Source organism: Planococcus citri, chromosome 1, assembly GCF_950023065.1.
Source record: "Planococcus citri chromosome 1, ihPlaCitr1.1, whole genome shotgun sequence".
Lineage (NCBI taxonomy): Eukaryota > Metazoa > Arthropoda > Insecta > Hemiptera > Pseudococcidae > Planococcus > Planococcus citri.
The window spans coordinates 73,691,502-73,713,094 of NC_088677.1; the positions used below are offsets into that span (position 1 = coordinate 73,691,502).

Here is a 21,593-nt window from a genome sequence, read left to right on the forward strand (position 1 = left end):
GGAGGGGGAGCTCGAGTGGCTCCCGATCTTAAAAACTTCATTTTGGTTCAAAAATTCATCATACCAAAATTCACGCTTCTTTCATCAAATGCAGTTTTCTCCTGTATTTCAGCTGTTTTCCAATCCACTTTTATTCCAGAATTTCAGTTCGTAATATTCCGGAATTTCAGTAAGTTATTAATTTTGTCGTAACTTTGGCCGTAGTTGTAAATAGAGAGGGGGGACAGGAAATGCTCTAATGTCGTGATTGAAAACTCTGAGAACTGCTCCTAGATATTTAATTAGGCACCTTACGGTCCCTGGTTTTCATGCTACGGCGCAAGCAAAATGTACACAGTGGGATGATTTAGGAAAACATCCGTAGAGATCATGCGAGCAAGTCATTTTTTTTCAGTAATCTTACACCGCGATATAAGTAAGGATTTAAAACCTAAAAATGAAATCTCATTGACGGTGACTCAAGTCATATAAAATGTTAAAATGTCATGGTAAGTCATTTTTCATTTTTTTTTTATTCTTTGAAAAGAAATTAGGGTACCTGGGGTGTGAGCTGGGAGGGTTAGCTCGAAAAACTAATTGGATACTCGCACTCAGCACTTCAAAAAACTTGATAGGTAAACGATATGCCATACTAGTATACAGGATTACCCATTTTTCCATCTTTAGGACCAAATTGGAGCTTCACTCAGGTGAAATCGCTCGGCCATCTTTGGTGCAAAATGAATAATTTCAGCCAATCACAGCATAGTACAGCTGTTCGGCAAGTGACGTCCTGACGTCACTGTGACGTTTCATTAAATTCTATTGTTATTTTGCACCAAAGATGGCCGAGTGATTTCACCTGAGTGAAGCTAAAGTGCCTTATCTGTGGTAGGGATTGGAAGGGGGAAGGGTCAGATCAAAAACCTACGTTTATATGAGGGCTCGGCATCTCCATAAGGCTAATCATTTCATCTTAGGCTGATCTCATGGATTTTTTTAGTGTTGATGAGAAGTTGTTGAAAAAGACAAAGCCGAGGAAACAACTGAAGAGGAAGTGAAAAAGTTAATGAAGAAAATTCTGGTAGGTACCTCAGAATCTTAAGTAAGCGACACGCTCGTATGGCCGCCAGCATGCACCACATATTTCTGTGATGATTCTGTCTTCAGAAAATGAACAGTACCAAAATCGAACCGAATGAGAAATGTAATCAATACCTCATAACCATGGATATAGTACGTATGTACGATCAGGGAGTAAGTTACTAATTTTCTCCTCTGATTTTTTTTTTTTTTTTTTTTTCATCACCATCCTTAATTTTACTTAGGCTGATTTCATGGATTTTTTATAAGCGTTGATGGAGAAGTTGTCACAAAAGACGTTTTCACAAACATATCTCTTTAAAAACCCCTACAAAAAAATTTCAATGACAACAAATATTAATTTCGTTTATGATCATGATATTGTACAAATTTGTTGAATAACATCGTAATTCAGATATTTGTGGCTGAATACCCCAAGTATGGACCCCTCTGACCTCCCCAAGCACTGACAAAATGTGTACAGTCCACTCAGCCAATAATATTTTTTAAATCATTTTTTTATATTAGTTTTTCTATTTTTCATTTTATTAATTTAATACTGAATTAATTTTTTTATAGCTTTATTTATGGCAAAAAACCCCAAGTATGGAGCCCTCTGACCCCTCCAAAGGTGGACAAAATGTGCACACTGGCTAATTAATATACTCGTACAAAACTTCTCTTTCTGTCATTTCATTTTTTCGGGGTTTGCCCTTTTTATAGCTACAAAACTGATACTGAAATCTCAAAATTTTCCTCACTCTGTATAAAATAGCCTGGAAATAATTTCTGATAAATCTGAAGATGAAAGCAATTGAAAAAAAAGTGGGTAAAATCAAAGAACTTGATGATCACTCACACTCAGTATTATGCAGAATAAAAATTCTGCATTTTCTGAATCAGAACTCAGCCACTTTATGACGATAAAATACTACGATTTGAAGCAATTTATCGTTTTGTTTTCCAGTTTTCTCATTCCTAGTGCATATGAAAATTTTTTTCCTCTAACATGGCATTTTGGCCATGTTCAGAGGAAACTACTTGAAGAACACAGAATGAGCAAAAAAGTAGGCGAATCAGAGACACGATGTTCTTTTAAAATCTAATTTTCAACATGGTCTCTCAAACTCGTCAAAACATTGAAGAGGGTTTCAAGTTTTAAGTACTTGAATTGTTTTTCAACCAAGTCAGAGTGTTGTTCTGTTGTATGTACCAACAAGTTTAGGTACCTTCATCTCGTAAATGCGGATGATTTTTCAATGTGGATCTCAATCCTGAAATGTGTTCGTTATGCAACTCATCCGACATACACTTGTTTCTTGCCTAGTGTCGGATGAGTTGCATAACGAACATGCATATTTCAAGATTAAAAATTACCTACATTAAAAAATTAATCAGTGATGTGTGAGATGAAATTACGTGTTTTTTGAAATTCTCTACTTGACGATATCAGTAAAATTTTAATTAATCATTTTTAACAACAAAACCTTAAAAAATCGTCTTAAAAGCTCCAAAAAAAGTCTTTCAGTGGGCGCTATTTCACCACTTACATCAACATTATGGTAAGTATGCTGATCCAAAGAAAAATTACCTCGAACTGGTTGAAGCACCCCTACCGAATCCATATCGCCGAAGAAAGAGTCATACTTATGTCAAAGAATACAACAATTGGGAATAAATGAATGGTACACTTAAAAAAAAGGTCTGTGGATTTTGATCAAATTTAGCAGAGACCTTTATTCTGAGTTGAAAGTTACTCAGAAAATTTTTTATGTCCAGAGGTGTCTTTGAAAGAGATAGACTCCCTGTAAGAGAGCACATTTTCAAAAAAAATCGCATTTTTCCACTAGTGTCATTACCTAGGTAATCTATTTTGGGAAATATAGCCCAATCCCAAACGAAACTATTTAAAATTCTGCGTCGATCTATGCTATTGAAAATATGCAAATTACCTACCAAATATGGTATTTTAAAATAAATTCGCGTTTAAAATTTTTTAAAAATATTGCGCACTAATTTACCAAAATATTGAAAAACATTATCATTCCTGAAACTGGGGAAATATTTTGGGACGCAGTGGTACCAATTTTTTCGTCATTACCGCCGATTTAAAAAAAAACGAAAATGAATATGTTATCGGTTTTTCAGTTATTTTTCTCTATTTTTTAAAATTGGCAGAAATGACAAAAAATGAGCACCACTGCGTTTGAGAATATTTCCCTAGTTTCAGGACTGATATCTTTCGATATTTTTGATAAGATTAATACGGAATAACTACCTATTCTTGAAGAAAAAAATTACCAAAACACAAATTCAGATAGGTAAGCTTATCCAAAAAAAATAAGGGATTTGAAAATTTTCAATTGATCATTAGCACCTTAAAAGTGGTCGTGGATTTTTACGGCAATAGCTTATAGATCGATGTAGAATTTTGAATACTTTCATTTTGAAACTAGGTAAGTAATTTTTTCCAAAACAGGTTAGGTAGTGACAGGAGCGCAAAAACCACGATTTTTTCATAAAAACCTGCTCCTTAAGGGCCCATTTCTCCCCTCCCAGAGCACCTCCGGAGCTAAAAAAAATCTGAGGGACTTTCAACTTGAAACGAAAATCTCTGCTGAATTTTGTCAAAGCCCGCTGGATTTTATTTGGACGACCTATATGGTGCACATTTTGTAATGTATTTCTGAAAGATCTGTTTAACCGCTGTTCAACATACCTTTTCCGAGAAATATAAAGTATTTTTGAAAAAATGAAACATTATACTAAATAATTCTGCTATATATTCTTGAAAAAACAAGCCATAAGCTATTCGCTGATTGCTAGATAGTTTTTGCATTTACCTTTTCTCATTTTATTGCATTATTTAAAAACAACTGCAGTTACTTTTTCAAATTTGACGCCAAAATAGTATGCTTTAATGTGGCAATTTGAAAATACCTTTCGTTGATTGGCCAAGTGTTGACAATAATGATGAAAAAGCAATTCATTTCGATAGGTATACCTTAGTTGCTTTGCGTAAAAACTAAATATAAAACCGAAAAGCACATTCTACGATGGAAAATAAAAATATGAGATTAAAAAAAACTGCAAGATGACTCTTGTCAGTCAGTCAGTTTCAATATGCACAAAATTGTAGCTAATTTAATATAATTATACCTGCGGAGAAGAATCGTAATTTATGCATCAATATGTAGGAGCTCAAATAAAACACTATCTCACCACGAGCACTGCAAAAACAGAATGATGTACCTATCAATCTTCAGTCAACTTCTCCCTCGACGAGGAAAGAAATTTTCAACAAAAAAAATACGCGGACACGACAACCCAACGATTGATTCGATTCCCGACGGATACAGACAACTAATGAGCCAACATTTCGCTAATAATCCGAGCGAAAAAATTTTTTCGCTCGGGTTGATTAAAAAATTAAAATGGATCGCATGTTGACACTAGGGGTAGGGATATTTGAAATCAACATGACGCAAAAATAGCAAAAGTTGCACATACCGATTGCAAATTGCAAGAGTGTTCTTGCTTGTTGCTTTTGAAGACCATTCGACCTCAAATACAAGTACCAAAATTGGCTGCAAATGGGAAACGTAAAATGTAAAATGGTCCAGTATGAATTGTGTACCTATATGAGGTCAAATTGACCACTTAAAAATTCCAAAACGTTATAAGCTAGCAAACAATCCGCAAAGAAAATTTGAATAAATTCCGCAGGATTCCCCTTCCCCTCCTCTGCTAGAAATACATTCCAGAAAACACGGCCTTCGGTAGTGGTCTTTGGTCAAAAATTTCATTGTTCGACCCAAATAGATCGTTCAGACACCAAGACCAAAAATCAATGCAAATCAACAATCGCTGAACACTGATGGAATTTCTGCCAAATTTGGCAAAAATCAAGTCAAAATTTGTTTCAAAAATCTTTAAAATACGTCGCTTAAATACCCAAAAATTTCCAACCAAAAAACCAATATTAGGTACTCGTATGCTAGAAAAATCTGTAACCAAGAAGCAGGTGAACATAAATTGTCAAAATTGAATGCCAAAAAACCAATACATAATCAGTTAATCACATTCAGTCACAACCACGGAAATTTTCGCAAAAATCAGCGATTTGAAAATTTTCAACTGCTCAGTAAAACCTGTCATAGATCTTTTGAAACTGGACCGTACAGGTAGAGTAGACAGCTAGAATGGAAAAAACCTAGATTTTTCGAAAATGGCCTCTCTTTGAGGACCCATATTTCCCTTCCAGGGATACCTCCGGATCTCAGATTTCTTCTGAGTGACTTCCCAACTCAGATTGAAGGTCTTCCCTGAATTTCGTCAGAATCCTCCGACATTTTTTCAATCTGAACTCCAAAACAAATCACAGAAAGAGGGAGTTTTGTGAACATGTATACTTACTCAGTATAGAGAATGTATTTCAACATTTCTGAACTTCCCGACAGGATACAAAATCTGCACAATTTTGTTACCCTTGGAGGGGAAGTGGGCTACATTTTTCACATCCCACATTACGGTTTCTCAAAAAAAAAATCTGTCATTACAAATCATTTCGCAGGGGCTCATAAATGTGAATTTTTCACAACCTCTCATCAACACTAAGAGATTCATGAAATCAGCATACTTACTCGACTTTCAGGGGCAGTTTTTCCTCCTAAAAAATTCAATTCTTCTCCATCACAACGTCGAGAGGGGAGGAAGTTGGATCTCTTTTGGGGAAATTTCAATTTAGTGCACCAATAATATAATTCCATTGCAGTTGAAAATGAGTACGAAACAGCGATTTAAAAAAAAAGTCTTAGAGCATCAATATGTAGAGGGTAAGTGAGGACCACAGCTCCTCGGCTTAGTTGTAAATACTATATTATGCTCTCACAAGTCGGCTACACTGAGCTTTCTTAAAAGCTCAACGCTATGAGCTAATTAGTTCGTGCGAGCCGACCGTGGGAATATTCCAAGTCGTCCAAGTTTCACTTTCCTCTTGTCGTCCAAAAAGGAACTCCCTTTATGTGCTTGAGCAGAATCACATATCCATGTAATAGGTAGTTAGGTACGTATAATTGCTATTTGCTACCCTGTTAGACACACAGACAGTAGTGAGGTCTTGAGAACCGTCAGGAAGATCACCATCCAAGCCAGGGGCTAGACTTTGAAACCTCGCTTTCCTCTCAACAAAAAGAGGAACAATTTTCGTCCTGGAATTTTTGTCTCCAAGTGACCATGGTGTAGGTGGAAGGTAGGTGGGGGTGGATCTCACGAACTGAAAATAATACGTCACCAGAAAAACGTCCCATAACCTCGACAAATGGCATATAAAATCAACTAGACTCAATTGCTGAGCCTTAAGACAGCCTTTTACATCTCAGATCAAAAAACTAAGCTGATATATTTTGAGCTAAGCATCACATTAAACGTACGTAACAAACGATAAGTCACACGATATTGATAACGATGTTAAGCTTGCGTCAGAATACCCTCCCCTGGCCTGTTTGGAATAGAAGGCTAATTATTTCGTCTTAGGCTGATCTCAGGGATTTTTTTTAGTGTTGATGAGAAGTTGTTAAAAAAAATTAATCCGAGGGAAACAACCGAAGAAGAAGTGAAAAAAACAGTAAGTCACTATTTTTCTTCTCTGATTTTTTTTTTCAATACCATCCGTAATTCTTAGGCTGATTTCATGGATTTTTTCAGCGTTGATGGAGAAGTTGTCAAAAAGACGTTTTCACAAAAACATATTCGTACCTTCTCTTCAAAAGCCCCTACAAAGAAAATTTTAACGATAACAAATATTTCGTTTAAGATATTGGGCAACTTTTTCAAATAACTTCGTAATTTAGAAATTGTGACTGAAAACCTCAAATATGGACCCTTCTGACCTCTCTAAGCACGAACAAAATGTGCACACTCAGCCAATAATATTTTTAAAATCATTTTTTATATATATTTTTTCATTTTTTATTTTAGTACATTTTTTAATTTCAATCATTTAAGTATATTTAATTAAAATTTTTTATAGCTTTAATTAATTCATAAGTACTTGAGTATTGAACTGTTTTTCAACCAAGTGAGAATGTTATTCTGTAGTACCTACTACCTACCAACACGTTACCAACAGGTTTAGGTATGTGTATGTATATGTAGTGTACATCTCATACTATAAACGTGGATGATTTTTCAATGTGGTTCTCAATCCTGAAATATGTTCGTTATGCAACACATCCGACACTTGTTACATGCCTAGTGTCGGATGAGATGCATAACGAACATATACATATTCCAAGATTTAAAACCGCATTAAAAAATTCATCTGCGTAGTGAGAGATGAAACTAGTGTTATTTGAAATCCTCATCAGTGGTATTAAAATTATTAGCTCAAAACATATGCTTGACGATATCAGTCAAATTTTAAATAATTTACCTATAAGACACATTATGTTATACTGATTCGTAGAGAAATTATCTCGAACTGGTTGAAGCATCCTAACCGAATCCATATCGCCGAAGAAAGAGTCATAATCCTGTCAAAGAATACAAAATACAAAAAAAAACATCAAATAACGTCATTTTCCAGCTGCTTCGACCTTTACAGTTGAAATTGATAAAAAATAGTATCTTATAAAATGTAAGTAAGGTATTGCTAGACTAGAGTATGGTACCATCTTAAGTGCTTAATGATCGAAACAAAAGATAAAGAGGACCGAAAAATAGCAATTGCAAGTAAGACATTTTTTTTTTCGACTTGAACCCTCTGAGGAAGGTAATTGCAAGTAAGAATTTTTTTCTATTTTGAATTTAAAAATTTGTTGTTTTTATACTCATGTTTTTCATTTACGTATGTACAGTTGGTGGGAAAAAAGAAGATGTAGGTACTTAGGTACCCAAACATATGATGATTGCTTGGAGTGGGTTAAATTTTGGAAACAAAAAACCTCTGAGGAAGGCAATTGCATAATCAAATAAACAACAATATGTGAAGAAGAAAAACACAAAAATGCAACAACCCATACCATTACATCATGGAAAAAGCTGATTTGCAAGATAGTTTTTGCATTATTTACTTTTTGCTTATTTTATAGTGCCCCAAGACAAGTGTTCCACGATGAAAGTGCTGAATCGGTAGCTTGGAGGTTCCATTCTACAATCTACACATCTTTGCACAAATAAACGTAAAATACCATATTACATCATGGAAAAAGCTGATTGCAAGATAGTTTTTGCATTACTTTTTCTCATTTTATTGCATCATTTAAACACAACTGCAGTAACTTTTTCAAATTTGACGCCAAAATATTATTGCTTTAATGAGGCTCTTTGTAAATACTCGTTGATTGGCCAAGTGTTGACAATATAATGAATAATGATGAAAAAGCAATTCAGTTTAATAGTTGCTTTGCGTAAAAACTAAAACCGAAAAGCACATTTTACGATGGAAAAGAAAATGAGATTTAAAAATACTGCAAGTGACTCTTATTGTCTGGCAGTTTCAACGTGCACAAAATTGTATTAGCTAATTTATATGCATCAATATATTGTAAGTAGGAACTCAAATAAAACACTCGCCAGCAGCACTGCAAAAACACAATGATGTAACTATCATTCAGTCAACTTCTCCCTCGATGAGGAAAGAAATTTTCCACAAAAAAAAGTCGATAAGATGTTGTCGTTGTCAGTTTTCGGTTATTTCTCTCAATTTTTCTTGAAATTGGCAGTTGGCAGAAAATGAGAAACAATGAGCACCTCTGCGTTCTTGAAAATACTTCCCTAGCTTCAGGAACGATATTTTTCGATATTTTTGATAAATTGATACGGATTAATACGCATTCTTGAATGAAAAAAATGTTCAGAACATAAATTTAGGTTATATTCAGGTGTAAGCTTATCGAAAAATAAGGGATTTGAAAATTTTCAATTGATTCGTAGGATCCGAAAAGTGATCTTGGATTTTTGACGGCAATATGGCGTATAGATCGACGTAGAATTTCAGACACTTTTATTCTCGAACTAAGTAATTTTTTCAGAAACGGGTTGAGTAGCGACAGGAGCGCAAAAACCACGATTTTTCCAAAAAAGCCTCCTCCACGAGAGCCCAATTCTTCCCTGCCGGGGCACCTCCGGAGCTAAAAAGAATTCTTGAGGAACGATGAGGAACTTTCAACTGAAAACTATACCTAAGGCATCTGCGGAATTTCGTCAAAGCCTACCGAATTTTATTAGAAACGATCCGCCCAAATATTTTGCACTTTTCTCCCTTAGATCGTCAAATTCGAACATTCAACAAAAAGTTTCTTTGAAATATTATGTCTTTCATCAGTTTAGAATATAAAAAAAAAACACATTTGATTCTATCTCTTCGTTCTTCGTTCAAAATTGGTCAAGGTATGGTATCAAAAAAACGATGCAAGTTCATATACTGGAATACTGGGTTTCAAATGAGGAGCTCATTGCAAAAGTAGCCTTTGTCACATGAACCTATGCAATCTCCAAAGCTCTCCTTTGAGCGTACCCAGTATCATGAGTGTAAACTCTATAAAGCAATTCCTCTCAGGGCTACTCAGGGTAGACCAACTTGATGCTCATTTCATCATTACAACAACACGATCTCCGCAGTTGGAAATAGGTGCAATCGAGTGAAAAGGGTCTAAAAGTTCATGTGACAAGGGCTACTTTTGCAATGAGCTCCTCAAATCAATGTGCCATACTAGGTCTGATGTTTTATAAAATAGAAAATAAACATACGACGATGGAAAAGAAAATTATGTAAAAAAAAAAAAAAACGTGCGAGACTCTTGTCACTGGTCAGGCAGTTTCAGAGTTCACAAAATTGAAGCTGTAAAGTACTTCATTTAAAACATGCATTAATCAATCAATAATATGTATAGTGTACCAAAGTAAAACACTCACCTGCAGCTGCAAAAACAACATCATCCGCTCAATTTCTACCTCGATGGAATGGCGAATGGACGTAGTCGTAGAATTAAAAAAAGTACACGGACACGACGGATATTTTGTTCTTTTTAACGACGAATTGATCCGAGCGAAAAAACTGCGTCGAATTTCGAACTCGAAACCGAAGGAGAAAAAAATGAGAAATTTTCGAAGTACACGGAACGGACGACAACTCGACGATTGATGCGATTCTCCGTCACGATCATTACACGAGATACTTTATAACGACGAATATGGTAATTGATCCGAGCGAAAAAAAACTAATAAAAGCTATACGACGAATTTCGAACTCGAAGTCGAAACCGATGGAGAAATTTCCAAGTACACAGACAACAACTCGACGAATGATGCGATTCTCGGTTCAAAATATCGTCATTTTCGAGAGAAAAAAAAAGACACGAAAGTACGACGGATTTTCAACGAATGAGCCATATTTCGCTTCAAATAATTCAAAGCGAAGAGCAAGAATAAACCGAGCGAAAAAATTAGAAACTGCAGCACGAAAAATCAAGAACAGAACGAACCGGCTCGTCTTATCGCTTTGGTTATCCCAACCCCAACAACCAACACAATGCATTATTAGGTACGTTCTACGAATTCCTTTTCCTTATCGCTTAACGGCCGAATTGGAAATAACCAGACGACGATACGTCTCCAGTTTTCAGGTTTATGCATAGTAGAAATCACGAAAATACTTGAAAATAATTCTGTTGCTTTACTTGATCGAACAAAATGCCAGAAGAGATGTACTGTACTAAGCACTTTCAAGTATAGGTACTTGTTATATTTTGATATTCACAGGTGCACAATAAAGTAGAGAGGGTGGAGATGGAGCCCAAAAAACTCATAATTCTTGAAATGGTTGGGGCCAAAAAAAATTTACATGTAGGTACCTACGTAATGGAAACTCCCCTCACTGATCACTCCGAATAAACATTTACATAGGTACTTTTTTTGCGCAGTTGTATTATAGGATGAATGATGATAGGTTCCTTATGAGCGTGATTTTTGTGAAACTTTATTAAATTGGGGGCCCAAAAAATGCATATCAATCGCAATTCGCAAACACCAGAAATAAATTCGGCGTTTATGTCCACCACTTTCAAGAAAAACTCAACTCCTCTCGCGAGAAATTCAAATATTTCGACGAAAATGTACTAAGTACGACCATAATGTATACAAATTAAATCATGATTTTCTTTCTTTTTTTTTTTAATCTGACCCGACTTTAGAGCACACAATTTTTCAAAAATGTGTAAAAAAGTACCTACTCGTGTGCTAAGTAAATAATAAATAAATGAACGAATGATTTTTGTCGAAAAATTTCAACTTCTCGCGAGAAAACCATGACCTGATTTTGGTGTTTCAAAATTCTTCAAAAATGCCCAAAATACATTATCATCGAGACGTCGAAACATTTCAAAAATATTCTGGTTTTTAATTTTGAAAAGTTGGATTAATTTTGAAACTTTTTGATGAATAAAAGCGAAACTTGCTGACGATTTCTGCAACGAAATAACATTTTTTCGCAATTTCTAGCACAAAAACAATTTTTGGCAGAAAGGATGTAAGACTTTGGAAATCTTGGCAAAAAGCAGGTGCTAGTGGAAATTTTTGTAAAAAAGCAAGAGCAAGAAGTGGCAATTTTGAAAAAAATAATTATGATCTTCTGTTGGGGCAATTTAACGTCAAAAATCATACCTGTTATTCTGTCAAAAAAAAGTGAGACTTTGAGAATTTTTCGAAAAAAGTGAAACTGGAGTTTTCTCCAAAAAATAGCTTTTTGTTAAAAAGTAAAATTTTTTGCAATTTTGGTTGAAAAAGCGAGCATTTTGGACAAATTTGAATAAAAAGTAGACTGTTTTGGAATTTTCTGCAAAGAGTGATCATCATTAACAATTTTTCCTAGAGGCGAAAATTTCTGTTAATTTTTTTAAAAAGTGGTACTTAATTCTGTCATTTTTTTGCCAAAAAGCAAGTCTTTGACAATTTTAGTAAAAAGCAGAACATTTCGTTGAATAGGTAAGTGCTTTAGGGGCCGAAAAATTTTATCATTTGCAGTTCAATTTTTGAAAAAAAAAAGAGACAATGGAACTAAAAAAAACAATTCTTAGCCATTTTGATAAAAAGAATAAATTTTTGTCATTTTTGAAAAAGGGTGAATTTTTTACAAAAAGTAAGTACCTATTTGACAATTTTAGGGAAAGAAAGGGGTTTTTTGACAATTTCACTTGAAAGCAAGAGTTTTTATCAACTTTTGGTAAAAAGAAAGGTTTGACAATCTTAGCATTAAGCAGGGATTTTGTGAATAATTATTTACAACAGAAATACTTTTTCACAATTTTGGTCGACAAAACAAAAATTTCAGACAATTTTGTTGGCCATTTTTTTTGAAAAAGCAACAATCTTTGTCAAATTTTTGATAATTTTTAAAAAAGTGAGAATTTTTTTACAATTTTTAAAAAACAAGAATTTTTTGACAATTTTTTAGCAAAAATTCAGATTTTGTTTGATTAATTGGGAATTATTGGCAGAAAAATTGTACTTCTTCGCAATTTTTGACGTAAAAGCGAAACTGTTGGCAATTTCTCTCCAAAGTGATATTTTTTGGTAACTTTATTTTTAGGAAAAAAATCGAAATATTTTTCTTCAATTAATCAACTACCTACATCTATTTTGTTATTTACGGAATGGTAAATTAAATATACTGGAATGTACGAAACAATATGGTTGTTGATGACAAAATAAAGAAAATATTTCCTCAAATCGACAAAAGCTGGTATGAATTTGATCAGAGATACATAGAAAAATGTATGCAATAATCGGCGAACGAAAAACTTTTCATTACGATGGATGGTATCACAGCATTTATTAAAACGTGATATCCTATCTTTTTTGCTAGAATTTTCTCACCCGTGAGATTATTTTGAAGATGGCATAGGTAGGTAACTAGTGCTAAAGGTAATAAAATTGTCTCCGAAAGAGCGAATGGAATTGAAGAAAATGAAAATATCCTTAGATCAATGAGAATGAAAACGCGCCAAGGAGCATTTTATATTTTAATTGTCGACAAAGTATATCAATTCTGTCTGGTGAGAAACAAATTATAGGTACCTATGTCTTATATTATTCAATATTTCATCATGCTATCAAAAAACATATTTTTAAATTTTATCCTAATCAGTCACAACTGTGCTGTTTTTCAATTATAGTCAACGAGTGAATATTTGTAGGTATTAAAACTTCTTCATGTGTTACCAAGTTAATCAACTTGTTATCAAGATTATAAAATGATGTCTCGAAAGATTTATGACCGATATGGCCCTAAGTATACGATTTATGCTTACTATAAGCAGTTTAATACCCCCATTTTAGAAATATTTAAATGTTTTCAAGTAGGTAGGTACAGTAGCATATAATATATAAACACTATCATCCTCACTCAGTACTCAAGTAGGTATCTTATACCTATTTTTAAAATGAAATTCTCAAAATTAGCCACGAATTAATTTTTTATTTTGTTCTTGGGAATATGTACCCCCAACGAAAAAGCTCTTTATGGTTTGATTACGTGACCCAAAATCAAAATTTATTCATTAGAGAAGTCCAATTTAACTAAATCATGACGATAATGTCATTTATTAGTATAGGTACCTATCTAAACATCTACATATTTACGATATTAGGAATAAGTAATTGAAATTTTCATATGATAAGAAGGAAATATTGACTCGTGACGATGCCCCAGATTAGAAGTATTCTTCATAAAGAAAATAGGTATGGTCTTTCATTTTTAAATACATAACTAAATGTCCAACTGGGGAAATGGGGAACTTCTCGTGAGGTATGGTACAAGTACCTCTGATTTGAACGGGATCGTGGTTTTTGGGAAAAACATGACCTGAAACCCCATATCCGATTCAACACTTTAGCTTCTCAAATTGATTTTTAGATTTTTTGCGAATTTTTGAAAATTCAAGTACTATTTTTTGGAGATTTCTGATTTTTTGAAAAAATGTACACTCTCTCAGTGAAAATGTTGAAAATTGGTACTGAAACTAATATCAATTGATAGGTTTCGAGATGGGACTCGTAGACGGAGAGGGAGCACCCCCCACCCCAATCTTGGGCGAAACTTTTGAAAGAAAATCTGGGGCATGTGATATATCGAATTCTATGTTTTTGGTGACGCTGGACACGAATATGACGTCAGATTTTTGATAGAACCCCATCCACGGCCCCCAGCACCTCCCAAAAGGGGGTAAAAGTTCAAAAAAGCGTTTTGTTCGTGTGACACATGGAATAGTATGTTTTTGGTGACGCTGAACACGAATATGACGTCAGATTTTTGATTGGACTCGTCCACGGCTCCCAGCACCTCCCCAAAGGGGGTGGCCCCCCCAAAATGGTTACATTCGTGTGACACATGTAATAGTATGTTTTCGATATCGCTGAACACGAATATTGCCTTAGTTTTTCGAATCAACTTCACCCATGGCTCCCAGAAGCTCCCCCAATAGGTAAAAGTCCAAAAAAATTGTTGGGGGCCGTGGATGGGATCCAATCACAAATCTGACGTCATATTCGTGTTCAGCCTCGCCGAAAACATACAATTCGATATATCACATGCCCCAGATTTTCTTCCGAAAGTTTCACCCAAAATTGGGGGTGGGGGCGCTCCCCCTCCGTCTACGAGTCCCATCTCGAAACCTAAATATTTCGAAAAAGTATCACAATGTACATCTATGGAAATTTTTTCAAAATTTCAAATGGTAGCTTCCACTTACAGCGCCATTTTGAAATTTGAACTTTCAAATTGAAAGTTTAATTGTCAACTTTTGAAAATTTCTAAATACTTAAACAGTTCAAAATTTAATGCCATTTCGAACTGTGAAATCAGTTTTGATCGAAGTATCATAGTTTTGGAGGAATGGGCTGCTGAAGCTGAAGTTGAGTACCTCGAGACAATGTGAAAATAATGGAAGCCCCCTCACCCGCCCCCTGAGGGGGCTGGGACCAAACTGATTGCAGCTTTCTTACTTACTGGGTGGGTAGATATTGTAAAAAAAATTTGAGCGAAATCGAAAAACATGACTTTCAAAATCGCCATTTTTTGGTTGAGTTGACATGGAATGACCCTGACCTTGCTCAAGGTTGCCTGTCTGCCCTTGACTTCTGTAGGTTGTCTGTCTTCCTAAGGTCATTGACACACCTATGTGGCTTTCCAAGATCACTGATCTACCTGTCTAGTCTCTTATGGTGGTCCGTCTGTCTATCTGGCCTCTCTGAAGGTTGTCTCTGCATGCCTGTCTGGCTTCTCAAAGTCGTATGTTTTCTCAAGGTTATTTACCCGTCTGTCTGGCTTCTAAATTTTCAAGTTTCAGCAATGACGTTTTTGGGTGTTTTTACACCATTTTAAGGGGGGTTTCAAATAAAAATAAGCATTTTTTTATTCTTTTCGGACAGCTTTCATGAAAAAATAACAGTTGTTGGTCATTTTTAGTGATTTTTAGGGTGTTTTTATGACTGTTTTTCGATCATTCAAAATTTTTTAATGTAGGTACATTTTGTTGATATTTCTTCAAGTTTTGAGTAATGTAAGTAAATATGTACATTGTACAATAATTTTAATGTTTTTTTTTTTTTTTTTTTTTTTTGGTTGCTGCTACCCTAGGTTAAATCTGCCTGTCTGATGAGTTGGTTAGGTACTTATTATGAGTAAAAACTGAGTGAAAACCATCAATGGTGAAAAACTAAGAATAATAATAAAAGAAAAAGAGCATCATTAGGTAATTAATTATCGTTATTAAAATAAATAGGTACCTATTGATACCTTACCTATGTTACGAAATATGAAATCTTTATCAGCTTATAATGAGTTTCACATTCAAGAAAAACGCAGAATTATGTTCTACATCATAATTCATAATTGACCCAAACTGATGAACTCTGCCTGGCGCCTAGATCAATCATTTTTAAAAAATGTATTATACCTACTCGTTGAAATTGGAAAATTCGAGGATAATCTATTTGGATTTGGTAGGAAATGGTAACTTGCAAAATAAAAAAATCATCAATGATAAAACTAAGAACTTCGCTTCTAATTTCTTGGCCGTAGTTCAAAACACTCGTAGTAATTTTTTTTTTGGCAATTCATAAATATTTTTAAATAGCCCTCAGTCAGCAAAAATAGCATTCAGCAATAATAAATCGCAAATATCTTTCCCTACGTTGTTTACTAATAGTGGCGGAAGGTTGGTAAACTTTTCTTTGTATTATCATTATCATTCTTATCAGTGAGCTAACACATGCAATAAGTACAGAAGAATCACGTATATTTCGCAGAATAAATTGCTAATTTAATAATATTTTAATCAATTTTGTTCCAATTTTTTCCGAATAATCGGATGAATTTTATCACGTTGCCAAAATCCCGAAGTGTTTCATTTGACTGGTTCACTTTGTATTGTTTCTTTCAACTTTCACTATATGAATGAACTCTGTAGCAAGTTCGTTGTAAGGTCGTTTCATTACACCACTATTTGTGCGATTAATATGACGAACAATCAATTCTGCCGAAATGAGTGACGATGTAATTGAAATGAAATCTATTTGCGATGCTCTAAGTGAGTACTATAATTAATTTTCAATGTAATTGGTGTACAGATTAACTCCTTATCGATTCGATATCAAAAATCATCGATAAAAAAAAGCATTTAAAGCGAAATTACACCCACTCGGATCATTTCTAACTTTTCGTTAGTCGAACACGATGCGTGTATTCGGTAAAACCGTGCAAAAATGTGGACGTCGTGTAAATCAAATTGGAACTTTTCCTATAAATATGACTTCTAAGCGAAAGCGTCATTAAATTATTGTTACAGAGTTTTTACGAATAATCGATAAAGATAATTGCGTCAACATGACCAACTTTATGAATAAGTATTTTCACAACGATAATCTGAAGAAACAAGCCATGAACAAGTGGAACCTAGCGAAACTCCTCAGCAATTTCGGCGAGAATTCCAGCTATTCTTTCATCGTCCTGAATACACCTATTTTAAATCCTGATGTAGTACTACCACTGTGGAACGGCGGTGAGTTTAGAGTTGATTTCAAATTTAAATTTAATCTCAATGTACTCACGATTCAATTTTGTATATTTAGCATCGTTCAAAATGGTAGTAGATGGCGGAGGAAATCATTTATATTCTTTAATTCAGCAACGAAAGGACCAAGATGTAGAAAATTTCGCTATTCCAAATGTCATTTCGGGAGATTTTGATTCGGTGAAACCGAGTGTTTTGGAATTTTATAGAAAAAATGATACGATTCTCGTTCACACACCTGACCAAAATAAAACCGATTTTTTCAAAGCTTTGGAAGTCTTGGTATCTACTACAAAAGTACGTATTTCTTCGATCACTTCACGTTCGGGTTCAAAATCATCGAGCATTTCGTAGTAATTTTTTTTATTCGATTTCAGAGCAACACGGTGATCGTATTTTGTGATAATGTTGGTAGATTCGATCACATGATGGCAAATATAAATGTTTTATTCAAAGCGCAACAAGATGTCCGAATGGAACACTTGAAAATTCTGATTTTGAGCCATAAAAGCATAACGTGGTTACTAAAACCTGGAGAACATGTGATCTATGTACCAGAAGAATTATGGAGTGAGAAAGCTTACTGTAGTCTTATTCCAATCGGCCGTCCTTGCCATCATGTGACCACATCTGGCTTGAAATGGAACCTGAGTCAGTATTATGAGTTGCACTTGGCTCAATTTTGAATCATTTTTCTCTTATTAATACTCGATCTTTTCAATAGCTGACGGAGTTTTGGAGTTTGGTGGTATGGTCAGCACCAGTAATACATTCGATACCACTTCGACGGAAAATATGGTGTTTGTTAGTACCGATGAAAGTGTATTATGGTCAATGACACTGTGAGCTATACGTTTACCCAGTTGATGATAATGTTACCCAAGACGTTATGCTGCCTGTGATATTTGATTAGCGCAATTTTATATAAATGGATTTTCTCCAAGAAAAGCAGTTCCATGTGTGTTTTACTAGTTGTTGGTTTTTAAAACGATAATAGCGTAATATAAAACAAATTTTAAAGTTATTTTAATTGTAGATTGTCGTGCAATAAGAACTGTGCCTAACCAGATTAGGTTGTAAAATTGTCTTCAATAGTTCCTGATAATATTGTTAAGTTGTGAGTTTGTTGAATTTTTGTAGTATTTATTGTCTTCTGAACGCAGGAAATAAAATATCGTTGTTGAAAATGACCTTAATGGAATGAATAATGTATTTCCTTATTATTTGATAACGATAACGAAAATATTACAGTATAAAAACAATATGTTTACAATGAACGAAAGTAATAGAGTACCAATCAAAACTCGTACTCGATTTTTTCAAAAAAAAATAGTAAAAAAACATTTTAATACAGGGGAAAATGACCAACAAAATCAATTTTCATGAGTTGAACTGATTTTACAACTTTTTGCTAAACTAAAAAAAAATGCGAAACGTTTGCCAATTTTTGGAAATACCTTTCAGCAAAAAGAAAACGAAGATTTTCGCATGATTCTTGAAAAAAAAATCTTAGCAATTTTGCTAAAAAACATTTTTGTAAAAAAAAGTATAAGAGCAAGAGTGCAAAACTATGACAATTTTAGAATAAAATAGGGCCTTTTTTTCATGTAATTATTGGGAGCCAAAAAATGATCATATTTTTTCGAAATTTCTGTTGAAAAAGAGAGACTTGGACAACTTTTGGAGAAATGTGAGACTTTGGAATCTTATTTTAAAAAACTAGCATTTTGCTAAGAAGCAAAATTTTTAATAATTTGTGAAAATGTGAGAATTTTTGACAATTTTTGGAAAAATGCAAGATTTTGGCAATTTTAGCAAAGAAAACGCTTTTTAGCTATTGAGTTTTTTTTGGAATTTTTGGGGAAAAAAATGAAATTTTTCTTGTCAATTTACAGAGAAAACCAAGACTGGCAGTTTAAGCAGGAAACCAAGACTTTTTGGAAATTTTTGTCGAAAAAACAAGAACGACAATCTTCAGCCATTTTTCAAAAAGGCGACAATTTTTGAAAATGTGAAAACTTTTGATCATTTTTGGCGAAAGAAGCAAAAAATTTTCATTTTTTTTTGAGAATTATTGGTTAAAAAAAAATTAAACCATTTCCAAAATGTTGAAAAAGTAACCTGCTTTAGTAACTTGGTTACTCGAAGGTAACCGAGTACGAGCCCTAGAGTACACATTTATACATAACAGATGGGAAAATACTTCAAGTTCAAGACTTTTGAACCCTGATGTTGAATTTACAAGCAGGTAATGAATGAACTTCCGCTGATACGACGCAGTTAAGGCCTAAATTTGCTAACGCTCCTCTTACCAACCCACAAGTGAATGTCACGTACTATGTAAGAGAGAAAAGACAACAACATTGAAATGCGTGTACTAAAATTGCAGATTTTTATCATTACGATGGGACTTACCAAAGGAGCATGTTCCAAATACTGATTTCCAGAGGACATTCGACTGAAAAATCTAAAATCGTTGTCGAGTAGAACGTAAACACCTTGATGATTAGTTCGTAAATTATCAACTTGTCTTTTGTAAATGGAAGACCAGAAATCAGTGCAGAGAAATTTCAGCATGTCGAGTTCTTCTTTGAAACGGGGCCAGTCTTTGGTTAATCTGTAACATTGGAATTTGTAACAGAAAAGGAAATACCTAACTAAAAAATAGAAAATCAAGTTTAATTATTCTAGATTTTATCGATAGTAGATTGTCGAGTGAAATGTACAGAAAGCAAACCAATATTGTTGGATTTTATAAATCGAATGACTCAAAAATGTACATGAATTGAATGAATTCCAACAGTAAAACCAATCCAATCGTTCAATGTACGAAAAGACAATTAGATTTTGAAACATTTCGTTATCGATGATATTGCTTGAATTTGAATGAAAAATTACCTCTCGACAATACGGTAACCGCATGAGTAACCAATATACTCTAAATCAGAAACATCTTCTTTCTGTAAAAAAATATAGTCATTTTTTAGTGTAATATTCGAGGAATTTCGAAGTGATACGTGAAGGTAAAAATATAATCGTGAAAGTTGTACCTCCTTGTCTTGTTTTTCATTGAAATAAGCGACTATTTCATGATGCAGGAATTCAAATAATATGTCTTGAAGAGCCATTGATATTTTGCATGTCCAGGTTCACTAATAACTATTCAGAGATACGTTTCGAAGTTTTGAATTTGAATTGAAAAATTTTTTAGAAAAAAATTGTGTTTGTTATCAATTTTTTGCTTATCAATTTTCTAGTCTAAGATGTTGAACACTTGTCTGGATAAGCCAGAGTCTGTTTCGTCAGCTTGCAGGTGGATGGGGTGCAATGAATAGAATCCAGATAGAGACTTCGCCTTGACACCTTGACTGAAAAAACTGCTAAGAGATCGAAATTGAATGCTGTTATTGACATTGTTAATGATGTAATGTAATTCAGGTTTTTTGCAGAAAGGAAAGTCCATTTGTCAGAACCGAAGAAAGATGGATCACAAATACAAGCTAGACCTTTTCGTGCACCTTTGTTCGATTAACCGATTTTTGATTTTGCATCTTGCTCTAAGGCTGTTTTCAATACTACAAACACAAACCTACGAATTTCCAAATGAGCCTGGATTCGTGTTGAAGGATCTGATTTCTGTTCAGTTTCAAGTTTCAACTAACAAAACGTAGGTACCTATAATTCGAATGAAACTTGAAAGTTTCAATTTTGAAAAGAGGCTTTAGGTACCTAGACCTACCTACAGTTCAGAATTTCAAAAAAAATTATTAAAAACATCATGCGATCATGCACCATTATACCCATCAGCATTAAGCACGGAAAAACTGAAAGATTTATTCAACTGCAGTGTTCATTATTTTTTTTTTACAAGGGAAAAAGGTAAATTTGATGACAATCTGTTTGTTGAACAATCTGATCTATGCTAAAATTTTCTATTTAATTGCATGGATTTTTTTTTTGTTTTTTGTTTCATGGATATTGTTTAATTTCATATCAAGCTTATATGTATTACAATATTCTTTCACTTAACAGTTGATTTCTTTCATTAAATTCCGGGGGGAAAAACTTGGTAAATCCTTCAAAAATCCACCTAGGTAAATCACTGATGGGTTAATTATAGGTATTCTCTGATAATGAAACAAATTTTCATTTTTCAGGTGAACTTAATGTGCAAGTGCAATAAACAATTGCCCAAATGATTTTTTGTTGCAATTTTTAATCATCTTTTTTGGTGATTTTCAGGATAAATTTACCCCAAGTGATTGAAAATTTCATTCTTGAAATTCAGCTTGGAATTTTTCTTGACGATTTTCTTATGTGTTGAATTCTAATGATTCTTTTGGTGAGCGATTAGTTACAAATACATTTTTCGTGATGATTTCAGCAGAATGATGCAATTATTTTCATTGTGAATTAGATTAAATTGTTCAGATGATTATTTAATTTGAATTTTTTTCAAAA

General features: G+C 33.8%; 2 protein-coding genes and 1 long non-coding RNA gene across 4 annotated transcripts in view; 1 reads left to right on the top strand and 2 right to left on the bottom strand.

Annotated features, from left to right (window-relative positions):
• LOC135831580 (uncharacterized) overlaps positions 1 to 11,090 on the bottom strand; it is a 28,194-nt gene extending 17,104 nt beyond the window's left edge. The window contains exon 1 of one of the 2 annotated variants that reach the window (XR_010556203.1): positions 9,979 to 11,090. This is a non-coding gene — a long non-coding RNA (uncharacterized LOC135831580). The remainder of the gene's footprint in view (positions 1 to 9,978) is intronic. The other variant, XR_010556204.1, reaches the window with a different exon arrangement.
• A 5,202-nt stretch (positions 11,091 to 16,292) lies between these two features.
• On the top strand, positions 16,293 to 18,328 carry LOC135831640 (thiamin pyrophosphokinase 1-like). Its single transcript, XM_065344285.1, has 5 exons — positions 16,293 to 16,649; positions 16,908 to 17,120; positions 17,191 to 17,429; positions 17,510 to 17,783; positions 17,857 to 18,328. The coding sequence occupies exons 1-5, from the start codon at positions 16,604 to 16,606 to the stop codon at positions 17,976 to 17,978; spliced, it is 894 nt and encodes a 297-aa protein (XP_065200357.1). The 5' UTR covers positions 16,293 to 16,603; the 3' UTR covers positions 17,979 to 18,328.
• LOC135831656 (trafficking protein particle complex subunit 6b-like) lies at positions 18,325 to 20,772 on the bottom strand. Its single transcript, XM_065344312.1, has 5 exons — positions 20,183 to 20,772; positions 20,031 to 20,092; positions 19,548 to 19,749; positions 19,325 to 19,468; positions 18,325 to 19,134 (listed from the first exon to the last, which is right to left on the bottom strand). The coding sequence occupies exons 1-4, from the start codon at positions 20,258 to 20,260 to the stop codon at positions 19,343 to 19,345; spliced, it is 468 nt and encodes a 155-aa protein (XP_065200384.1). The 5' UTR covers positions 20,261 to 20,772; the 3' UTR covers positions 18,325 to 19,134; positions 19,325 to 19,342.
• Between the last annotated feature and the right edge of the window lie 821 nt (positions 20,773 to 21,593).